This window comes from Octodon degus, unplaced genomic scaffold (assembly GCF_000260255.1).
Source record: "Octodon degus isolate 3935 unplaced genomic scaffold, OctDeg1.0 scaffold00305, whole genome shotgun sequence".
Taxonomy (NCBI): domain Eukaryota; kingdom Metazoa; phylum Chordata; class Mammalia; order Rodentia; family Octodontidae; genus Octodon; species Octodon degus.
The window spans coordinates 1,044,804-1,056,977 of NW_004524881.1; the positions used below are offsets into that span (position 1 = coordinate 1,044,804).

Below are 12,174 nucleotides of genomic sequence, written 5' to 3' on the forward strand. Positions count from 1 at the left end.
AACCTCACAGGTAGCAAACATTGAGAGCAAATGGTTTAGATTCTGCCATTTATTCCCCTAAATTACCAATCTTCCTATATCACTTTCCTTTGCAAATTATTTCATTCCTTTTTTTTTTTTTTTTTTTTTTTTCCCCAGAACTGGGGATTGAACTGAGGCCCTTGCACTTGCCAGGCAAGCGCTTATTCTACTGAGCTATCTCCCTGGCTCAAGAAAAATACAGAAGGATTTTTCTTTTTTTTTTTGCTGGCTCAGTGTGCCTAAAGGGCAGGTCTGGTAAGGTATGAGGATCTGGGGATCGAACCACAGCATCCTGAGCATGAGTGCTTTGGTTAACAGACACTTAAACAACTGAGCTAATGGGCAGGCCCCAGTATTTCAGCCAGTGAAATGCCAGTCCTCTTTTCCTTTTCTTCTGTTGGACTCCTCTATGAAAACCCAATTCCTGTTAGGCTCATTGTCCTCTCCATTTTTATATTTGATGCTGGGAGATATTGCTACAGAAAATACACAGATTTTCTGCCAGTTTATCACTTCAAAGTCATGGTCTTCTATCTCAACAGGGTCCTGACATCACTGAGAAATATTTATGATCTTAGCTAGGTGTCTTTCCAGGGTGTATAGTGTTGTATATCCTTATTTCAGTGTTATACTCCAGATGAACCCAAACCCCTTGCCATGACCATGAGGCCCTTCTTGGGCTGTCCTGCATTTTTATTCTTGCTTTTGGTCACTACCTTCTGGCCAGAAGATACCTGTCTCAAGCATCCTCACCTTTAATTATCGTGCTCCTGCTGCATGCAGTGTCCCCTTTCTTCTCCTGTCCTCTGGACTGGTTATTTTTGTTTGTTTGGTCATTTGTTTTGGCAGTTCAGGGTGTCCTTGAACTCACAGTGTAACCCAGGCTGGCCTTGAACTTGTGATGATCCTCCTGCCTCAGCTTCCTGTGCACCACCACACCTGGCTGGCCTGTTCTGTTCTTGCTCTGCGATATGTCAAGGTGCACCCTGCACAAGTATCATGTTGTCACCCTCCCGCAGCCACAGCCTCCTGTGTCTTCTTCCTACGGGAGCTTTCAGTATTCTTTCACTTGCCTATTTTTATCTTGCATTTCTTTAAGACTCAGATGGGAGCCACTTAGTGTAAATTTGAATAGTGTAATGTTTATCATAGTTATTTTATGAATAAACTAATTAATGAATTATTCAATACTTAGGTTCCTCAAGCCCATTTTTTGTGTCATCTATTCGTGGTACAATAATTGAAAACACAACTTCAACTGGGACTTTGACACAGATTCCTGTTTTCCCTAAATATGAAATCGAACTTGATTCTCCCAGAAAAATCATCGCTTACCCAGGGAAAGAGCACATTGAACGTGTTTTGGAAGAATATTCACATCAAGTCAAAGATTTGCAGAGAAGACTAAATGAAGTGAGTTGCATTCTCTTCTAGCACCTTTCATTGTTTAGGGACAAGAGGGACATGAATTATCTTAGAATAAAATCTGCATTTCCTAAATGAAGATGTAAATCATGGATCTGTGGGTCAAGCTAACAAGTGCTATCTATTTCACTATTCAAAATTGAGCTGATGAGAAGTCTATTTCATTATTTTCTTCTTGCTAATAATTATTCATAGCCAGACATAGTGGCATGTGCCTGTAATCCCAGCACTCAGGAGAATTACTATGAGTCCAAGGCCAGCCTGGACTCTGTGGTGAGTTCAAGGTCAACCTAAACTATATAGCAAGACTTTCTTAACAACAACAACAGCAACAACAACAAATTGATCATAATCCCATGGTTTCATGTTATAATCTTAATGAAATTTGAATATCTTAGAATGCTACAGTAAAAAAAAGAATGTTACTATTAGTGATACTCATTTTATAATAATAAATGATTCAGGCCTACTGTCTTGCTATCATGAATTGATTTTAGGAGGGTATGTTTTTAGACCTATATGTATACATAATATAACTGAATAGAGATGAGAAGTTTGCCAAAAATTTTAAGTGGACTTCGTACAGAATTAGTCTGGCTTTACAGTTGTGTATTGGGCCCCAGAATCCACAGGCTAAAAGTGATCACCCTCCACCCTCCAGCTCTTATGGACCAACCCTCTCCTGGGTTCCTGTGGCCATGGTTGTGTCTGTTCTCCATTGTGCCCTCAGGTTCGGCAGCACCGAGCCGCTCACTCATCTCTGATGTCTCGTGTAGTGTTGGAACTCCATGGCCTTGGCTACTTCTTCTTGCCTACTGGACCCACCCTTACTGCCCATCAAGGCCCAGACATTTCCTTCCCTGAAATTGGTCCTCCAGTTAGAGTGGGTGTGTTTGTGTTCTCCACACAGTCACTGCCTTCTATGCACATGTTGTATTGTTTAATACATTGTATTGTACTTTTGAAAAAATTACATATTTGGTATAGGGTCTCACTATGTAGCTTGGCCTTGTGCTGATCCTTCTGTCTCAGTCTTCCCAACACTGAGATTACAGGTGTCCAGCACCACACCTGGTTTCAGTGGCTTGCTCAACATGTGGGGGGCTGGCACGGCATGTGGTACCAGAGATTCAACCCGGGTCCTTGTGCTTGCCAGGCAGGCACTTGGATCTCTAGGCAGCCTTTTAGAACTTCCAGTGATAGCAGACAACTTGCTGTGGCACACAGGCCGTAGGCACACCTCCACTGCTCTATCTATTTCATCAGACTTTATAAGCACTTTTTATTTTATTTTTAGTACAGGGTCTCCAGGGTCTCACTGTACAGATCAGACACATAGACTGGTAGTGATCCTCCTGTTTTCAGCCTCCCAAAAACTGGCATTACAGGTGTGTACCACCACGCCCAGACTTAATCGATGTCTCAGTGCGCCCTGGGGGCAGGGCCAGCACTGCAAGCTAGAAATTGAACCCTGGTCCCTGCACCTACCTAAGCAGGCACTTTAATTGGCTGAGCCATCTGTGTTTGTTTGTTTGTTTTTTGTGGAACTGGGGATTGAACTCAGGCCCTTGCACTTGCCAGGGAAGTGCTTATTCCACTGAGCCATCTCCCTGGCCTTTGCTGAGCTATCTGGCTGACACTCTTATGAGCACTTTTAGGAGAAAAGCCAACAATTTTATTAAGTGCTAAAATTTATGTACCACTGTATTATAATGAGCATTTAGCACCAAATACAGTAGGATTCCTAAGGAGTTCATTGTTTTAGAAGGGAGCTGGTCCCGTAAGCAAATAGAGACAATCCTTTATGACAGATACACTAAAGAATGTGTAGAGACAAAGTAAGCACAGAAGCACTAGTGAGGAAAAGAAACAATGTCTTGATTTATTTTCTGTGTCCATTCCCTGGCAAAGCTTGTTACACTTAATTGCCTCCTAACAAATATGTTAAATCATTAAATAATAGGACCATTGGCTACTTAGCATGTACTTCCTATGTCAGAGACATGGTGCTAGGTACTGGTCAAATAAAGATGGAAAGACAAGGTCCCTAGCAGGTGCACAGGGAGATCTGTAGTATGGTAGGGGCAAGCGATGATGGTAAATGCAGTTGACACTTTATATTTTTCCTCTCACTTTTCAGCATTTGACCAAGTAATTACTTTCCTATTTTTTTAAAATTTTCTTTTGTTAGTGAAGGAAATAAAATCCAAGGCCTTCTGTGTGCTAAGGCAAGTGCTCTACCCTTAGATATGCCCTTAGCTCACCATGTTTTTCTTCTTTTTTATTTTGAAATCTTTTTTAAGTGCTGGAGCTTTTAACATAGGACCTTGTGCATTGCAACCATATTTTTAATTTTTAGGACTTCATCCCCAATCTCTCTAGCATAGCATCCTGTATTTATTTATTTATTTATTTATTTTATTTTTGAGATAGGGTCTTACTATGCAGTTCAGGCTGGCCTTGAACTCACTTTGTAATCCAGGCTGGTCTTGAATTCAAATCATTCCTCCTGCCCCAAGCTTCCAACTGCTGGGATTATAGGTGTGCCCCATAGCTTCCTATTGTTTTTTGTTTTGCTTTTTATAGCTATAATGTGTTCTGGAGTTCTCTGCACATAATCATTTTTTAAAATATTCATTCATTCTTTGCATTGTCTTTATTTCTGGGTGTTTGCTTGTTTAGTCTTGGTGTCTGTCTTTATTTTAGTATCTTTCTTTCAGGGTTCAGTGGTTTTGTTTTTCTGTTCAGACTGAAGGATGAGGCAATAGAAGAGCTGATGACAAACTCTTTATGGGCAGAACTTGATGCACTGCTTTGGGATAATTAGGTGAGGCATCAGCAGTTACACTGGGAGGTCCCTCACTTCTTGCTTTTAGAAAGCTTTAAGTTTATCTGTGCTACACGCATTGATTTTTAGGTGGTTTTGTATGTTTTCAATATTTTAAGTATGGTAGAAGTTGTGTTTGGCTTTTCTATATATATAATTTCAATTAGTTTTGGTATTTTAAAGGAACGAAATGTGTTCCCATTTTCATTTGTTTTAGATTTGTTGCAAGGTAGACAATAGGTGAGAGTCCAAGCTTGAGGTAAGGAAACTACTTACGGTGTTCAGTACTCTAGGGGAAAGATGAGCAATTGGGACAGAAGTGATGAGGGAAGTACCATATCCATAGCAAGAAATTATTAATAGCCTTTTGGAAATTATTAGCTGCAAAAATCTATGTTCACCTAATGGAGATTAATTTGCTTGACATTTTTCCTCACAGAGCAATGAACTACATGAGAAACAAAAATTTTACCTAAGGCAATCAGTCATTGATTTACAGACAAAACTTCAAGAGATGCAGATGGAGAGAGACGCCATGGCTGACATCAGGTTAGGATTTATTATCTGACTCTTTTTTCCCATCCAAAGTGCTAGGGATCCAACCCAGGACTTGTGTGCTAAGCAGGTCTTTGACCACTGAGCTATATCCCCAGGTATAGAGTTATTTTTAAATTTTTACTCTTTAACAAAAATCTCTTTTATGCATTAGTGTTATCAATATTATTTCTTTCTTTCATTAATTTCATAGACGAAGGGAGAGTCAGTCTCAGGAGGATTTGAGAAATCAGCTTCAAAATACAGTTCATGAACTTGAAGCTGCCAAATGCCTGAAGGAAGACATGCTGAAAGACAGCAGCACACAGATGGAGCAGCTCAGAAAGGTGATGCTGAGTCATGAAGGAGTCCTGCAGGAGATCCGGACCATCCTAACTGACTTTGAAGATGCGTCGGGCAAGAAAATACATGAACAGGACAATATGGCTACCATGCCCTTCAGAAGCTTGGGCACAGCTGTTAGTAAAGTCCTAAGAGAATTAGACACAGAAATTTCTTATCTGAAAGGGAGGATATTTCCAGTAAGTGGTGAGAAAACTATTTCAATTTTGTATTAAAATGCAAAAAAGAATAGTATTGCATATATAATTTTTAAAAAGTTCTTTAAAGTAAACCTAGTTCTTGCTTTTGCTCTTTGAATTAACAGAGGTTACTTTCACAGTGAGAGTTGACCCCCTCTGTGGTACTGGGGGTTGAACCCAGGACTTTATACATGCCAGACAAAAGATCTACCACTGAGCTACAGCCCTTTTTATTTTTTTATTTTAAGGCAGAATTCCACTAAAATGACCAAGGTGGCTTTGAACTTATGACACTCCTGACTCAGCTTCCTAGATAACTGAGATTACAAGGGTGTACTACCATGCCCTGCCCACAGTGATCTGCCTTGATAGGAAGTTAACTTGATTTATATACAGCTTCCTGAAACTGTAACCAGAATAGAAGATCTAATAAAGTATAGTAATAGAATATATTAGAAGTAGCATTCTATTTGAATATCTAAAGCATTTTTTAGGTGAAAATCTGTGAATTTTACAAGCTTTAGTTTTCACTTACCTAAAGCAATGTCTCATTTTTAAAAACTAGGTAGAGGATCAACTTGAAACACTGAAAACTGAATCACAGAACAAAATAGAGCTACTACTGCAACAACATCAAGACAGGTAGGTTTCTCACTGAGGTATGGAAAAATCAGAATGAAACCATACCGCAGTTCTGTATATAGTTGCTTACCTGAAATTCTAAAATCTAAAAAGCTCTGAGACATAAATCTTTTTATAGATTTGCAGCAAACTCGTGTTAAAGAAAATAATTTTTCTTACCCTTGTTAAAGTGGTAAGAAAGGTTTAATTCAATAGATGTTTTGCAGGAGGAGAGAAAGACTAAGCCCAACTCTCAGTATAGTATGGCCAGTGGGGAAGCAGTGAATGGGAAGTGATTATATGCAGACATCCAGTGCTTCCTGCCCACGGTAGCTCAGGACTTAGCTGTCCATGATGGGGGACGAGAGCTTCATTGATCAGGCTTCAGGGATGGAGGGGTCTTGCTAAACTTACGGAGAACCCTTCCTGGTCCTGGTCTCAGTCCAGGAAGTTTATATTTGTAACCCCATGTGTAAGTTATTGGAATTTTGTCAAGTTAATTCCCAATCTACCACTTCTAGTGCAACTCACAGTGAGAATAAAGACACTAAAGCGTTTTTATAGTTATGGGGAACCAAGGGGTCCTAAGTCCAGCCACGGTGATGGCTATCCAGAACAAAGGCCTCAACTCAGGGCCAAACCCAGGTTTTATTCAGTCATGAAGGAGGCTTGAGGATGAGTGCCTGAGAATGGCAGGAAGTAGGTGAGTACTGTGAGCTGGGCAAGGTAGGAGGCTTGTATTTACCTCTGCAATATGCATAGAAAAGGATATGCGGAGAGTAATCTGCACTACATAATTGAGATGGTATCTAACATTTTGGGGTCTGGTGCTTCAGCTCTGATGTGTAATCTTTTAAGCCCCAACAAGTCATAGCCTCTATCTCGAAGCTTGATCCCAGCTGACAGTGTGGAGCATTGGCTCTTCATCTCATCTCGATCCAGCTCATATTAAAGAACAGCAGGTGGGGTTGACCAATATTCATTGTTTAGCGCTAATTGAAGGGATAAGGAAAAGTCCTAGCTAGCTCTGTACATACCAATACAAGGAAATAGGGCCAGGCTCAGCCAAAATGGAGACGATCACTCTTCTTTCAAGGAGAGCTGCTCAGGTGGTCCTCCCCAAAATGACTGGGCAGAGTTCTTGTTGGGACTGGGCTGGACCAGAAAGAGGACTAGTGCTAAGAGCAAGTCTTAGTTAAGAGAGAGCTTAGAAATGCCTGTCTAAAATGTGGTCAAGGACCAAACTCATTGTTCATTTGTTGGCAAAACCTGACCTGAGCTAATGTAAAGATTTTTAGTCTCTATGACTTAGTCTCCATAAGTTTGGATATTTATAAACTTATATTTGTAATGTGTTGAGTGTGCAGAATCCTTCCCTAGATCCTACATGAGTGTCATCAAATATACAGTACTCATAATTCTTTTTTTGAAACTAGGTTGTCCATGCTAACTGGAAGCAAGCTCCTGGGCTCTGTGATAACCTCCTGCCTCAACCTCTCCAGTAGCTGCAATTATAGATCTGTGCCACTATTCCCTATTCAGCACTCATATTTCATTTAAATGTTAAAAAATTTTAAATTCTACATTTTATAACCTAACTAACCCTTAAAAGATTTGGTTAAAGGATTCTGTACTAAAAGAGTAGCATATACAAATCTGAAGCAAAATACTAAATTTAAGAATGTTGAAAATCAGTTTAAAAATGATTTTATAGTCAAGTGAAATTTTCTATATCAATTAACATCATCATATTCTTTCTATAGAATTGAGCAATTGATAAGTGAACATGAAGTTGAAATAACAGGACTTACAGAGAAAGCTAGCAGTGCTCGGAGCCAAGCCAACAGTATCCAAAGTCAACTGGAAATTATTCAGTATGTTCAGTATACTGGGGGTTTGAGATTCAATTGATAATTGAAATTGATCTTTATTTAAAAAATATTATTTAGGGCCTAGAAGATATCTTGGTGGTCTAAGCATCTGCCTGGAAAGCGCAAGGACTTTGGTTTGATCCCCCGGTACCATATGCCATGCTGGCCCCAGAACCCCAGGCATGCCGTACTGGCCACCAAAACTGGGCATGTTGATGCATGCCTGTAATCCCAGCACTGGGGCTGCAAAGTGAGACCCTGTGCTAAATAAATAAATAAAAATTAAATTAAAATATTATTTAACTAATTTTATATCCTAAGGTCTTTTATTTTTTATTTTTTAGTAGGACAGTTGCAATAATTAATACATTGCCTATTGTTGTCTTTGTTATTCTAAGATCTTTTAGCTATTGCTTAGTAATTGATCCCACAAGAAAGTATAGCTTTTCTAATACTTAAATGAACAAAAATGATGTCTTCACAAACAGTATTCTCTGACCATACAAGAAGTATTATTGTATTTGGACTTCCTGGAACTGGCTGTTCAAGATTAAGATTTGTTCTTATTTATTTATTTATTTATTTTTGTATCGTAGGACAAAGTCTGGAGGGTCTACAGGGTCTCACTGCATAGATTGGACTTGTAGTGATCCTCCTGTTTATAGCCTCCCAAGTACTGAGATTACAGGCATGCGCCACCACACCCAGTGTGATTTGTTCATATTTAAACTGATAGAATAAAGCAAGAAAGTACACCACATGTAAACTCATGTATATATGTACATAGTACATAATACATATAGATAAAATATATATATGCATATAAAAATTTTATAATTTGAAATAGTATGTTAAGACTTTTTTGGAGAAGGTACTGGAGATTGATCCCAAGCCCTTGTACATGCTAGACAAGTGCTCTATCACTTAGCTACATTCCAAGCCTTTTAAAAGTTTTTATTTTTTTATTTATTATTTTATTTTTTAAATTAATTTTATTAAGAAACAAATAGCAATGAGACAGTTTCAAAACAGGTTAGTAGGACAGTTTCAATAATTATTACATTGCATATTGTTGTCTTCGTAGTAATTATTCATAGCACAAGATACAGACATGATATTCTGTCCAAACACTATTACTACAAATCTTTCTTCTCATTGAATGAAGAGAAAGTAACTGTATATCTATCCTAACTATTTTGTATATATAGATACAAAATGGTCCTTCATTTATATCACCTCTTTTTGTTTAGTTTTGTCAGAGATGGGTATTCTGTTGCCATTTAAATATTGTAGATATGTGAATTCAGCAAAATAATCCAGTATAGTCCAGTAGTCCATAATAATAGTGGGTTATCTGTAGGACTGGCAATGTCAAAGTTGTTGACTTGAGCTTTTTACATTTCAGCATATTAATATGGCTTTACTTTTTATACCTTCATTTTATACTTTTCTGCTGGATGGTTAAGACCAAGATAAAGCAAGACCTATATAATAAGAAATGTAACTTTTGTATCTGACAAGGTCAGTCAAATCCCCTCAGGATTTAGCCTGAAACCCTGTACTGCAGTTTGTAGATCCTTTGTCAGTGTCAGCCATGTGGATGAGTCATGGCCATTGCTTGACCAATTTGCTCTCTGTAAAAGCCTGAGAGAATGTTTTCTCCCCATGTGACTCTCCTTAGGCACACTCTACATTGTCTTTCCTTTGTGGCCCCATAATCTCCTTGATCAGAAAATTTGGGACACAACTGAGTTACATGATGTTATAGTACAGGTTCTCTTATGTCCTAAGTCCTCACTGACCTTGAAAAGCTAGGGCCAAAATGTTGGCTGTCCTTGCAGCCCTTCTTTTTCTCTAATTTTCATTCTGCAAACTGAAGTTGTTAACCTTCCAAAAGAGAAGCTTAATGATATTATTACCCTATAACATAGACAGTTGAGCTTAACCTCACTATCCATCTGAATATCAAACATATTAGAGATGACTTGGAATAGGTATTTTCCATCAAGTATTGATATGTTAAACTAAAAGTTTTTATTTTGAGACAAGTTCTTGCTAAATTGCCCAAGGTAGACTTAAACTTGGAATCCTACTGCCTCAACCTCTGAGATCCCAGGAGTGTATCACTGTGTCCAACATACTACAGACTTTTTCTATGGGTATTTTCTGTCATATACAAAGTAGAGGAAAAAGGGTATAATTAATTCCCATGTACTCATCACTGATTTTGGCATTTACTATTCTCTCTGTCTCTATCTCTATACTGAGCATTGAACCCAGAAGGCTTCATGCATACCAAGTATACATCTACCACTGAGCTCTGCTCCCATCTCTGAGCTGCAACATTGTTGTTGTTGTTAGTACCAGGAATCAAACTGAGAACATCATGCCAGACAGGCACTGCCTCACTAAGCTATATCCTGGGTCATTTATTTTTGAGATAGGTCTTACTGTGTATTTCAGGTTGACTTTCAACTCACTGTGTAGCTCAGGCTGGCCTCTAACACTACAATAATCCTGCCTCAACTTCCCAGGTGCTGGAATTACAGGCATGAACAACCATGCCTACCACAGCTACAACTTTTATGAAGCAATTTTGGATAATAAAAAACAGTTGGCTAGTAATGCCATCTAAAGTAATTACAGATAGTGTCCAAAAGCTAGAATACCTGTGGGTATCACAAATATTCTTAGTTTGTTTTTGCCTTTATATCCCTTCTCAACCTTGTCTTAGAGAACAAGCAAGAAACCAAAATTCAATGTACATGCGTCAGCTCAGTGACCTGGAATCTACTGTTTCTCAGCTGCGTTCTGAATTAAGGGAGGCCAAAAGGATGTATGAAGATAAGGTAAATTTAGATTTTGCTAGTTTGCTTCCTTGCGACTATTATGTACAAAATCAGCAGTATATTTGTAACTCAGATTAAAATCAGTTTATAAACTGGAGTAGGAAGATGCTAAATTATCTTTTAAACATACAGAAACAAGTTTTTATTTAAACAGTATGCTAAAACTCATTCTTAAATGTTTGTACACTTTAGGTTTTTAAAAAATAAATTCAAAGGTTGGGGATGTGGCTCAGTAATAGAGCACAGGTTTAGTATGTGTGAGGGCCTACATTCAGTCTGCAGGATCACAAAGATAAATAAACAAGAAAGAAATTTTAAAATAGGACCATAATATTTTTACTAGGCTTAGAGCTAGCAAATATTTAAGTACCAACTGGTCTACCCCTACCAGTCCATATTTTGGGGACCTACTTCCTCTACGACTAAACTTGGAATCATTGTATGGCTCACAAACTGAATTTTTAAGATTAAAAATAAAATTAGGGAACTAAGCCTTCATTTCTCATCATAATTCCTCTTAAAACCTGATATTAACTAATATTTGATATTATGTTTCTATTTTTTGTTTTCCCTAGCTAAAGAGAAATTATCTAATATCATTATCAGTGGTTTACCCAGAATATAGATTTTTAGTAATTTAATTAATAAATACATAACAATAAATAATAAATCTTTACTGTAAAATCCTTACAAATAAGCAAAGAACTGCCATTCAGAGGAGCTCTCATTCTGCATTCCCTATGGGAAGGGTGGCCCTGCATGACATTTGTCTGGAGTTGTCTCAGTTTATGCCTGCTGTCCCATGGTCCTGTTTTCTTAACATTACCTTTCATCTACAAAGTGTCCCAATTGGGCTCAGGAAAGGCTGTTTTGGCTTACTTTCAAACATGGAAATTAGACCTTAGCCTTTAACCCCTGTGGCAAGATAAGAAAGGTAAAAAAGTTAGACATGGTTTTGCTAATACCTAAGCAATGGACAGTAACATGAAATTGGGCAGTATAATCTCAGTAACAGGTTGGGTCCTCTGCAACAGTGTCTTTCCAGATTCTTTGTTCTTGTCCTTCTGAGACAGGGTTTCACTATGCAGTTCAGGCTGGCCATAAACTCATTTTGTAGCCCAAGCTGGCCTTGAACTCACAGAGATCCTCCTGCCTCGGTCTCCCAAGTCCTGGGATTACAGGAATATACCACTACCTCACCAGATTCTGATCATTCTTCAGAGTAAAAATGCAGCTCAGTTTATGATCAAGTGCTGGCTTGACTCCTTCACTTGACCTCATGATTCACTGGTGGGTTGTAGCGAATAACACCAACCCTCGCATCCCTCTTAGTCAAAATCCTTCTTAACTGTGGCCACCACCACCTTATGCTGCTTAACTGGATGCAAGAAACAACATCCTGGGGAAGAACATTGGTTCTTTGCGCTCTCTCTCTCTCTCTCTCTCTCTCTCTCTCTCTCTCTCTCTCTCTCTCTCTCTCTCTC

At 38.5% G+C, this 12,174-nt stretch overlaps 1 protein-coding gene across 1 annotated transcript in view; it reads left to right on the forward strand.

The window, feature by feature from the left end:
• The first annotated feature begins 1,020 nt into the window (after window positions 1-1,020).
• Ccdc158 (coiled-coil domain containing 158) overlaps window positions 1,021-12,174 on the forward strand; it is an 84,509-nt gene continuing 73,355 nt past the window's right edge. Inside the window, 7 exon segments of the mRNA XM_004649027.3 lie at window positions 1,021-1,078; window positions 1,217-1,434; window positions 4,713-4,822; window positions 5,022-5,349; window positions 5,915-5,991; window positions 7,734-7,844; window positions 10,576-10,690. Of these exon segments, the coding sequence (XP_004649084.2) occupies window positions 1,021-1,078; window positions 1,217-1,434; window positions 4,713-4,822; window positions 5,022-5,349; window positions 5,915-5,991; window positions 7,734-7,844; window positions 10,576-10,690 (1,017 nt within the window).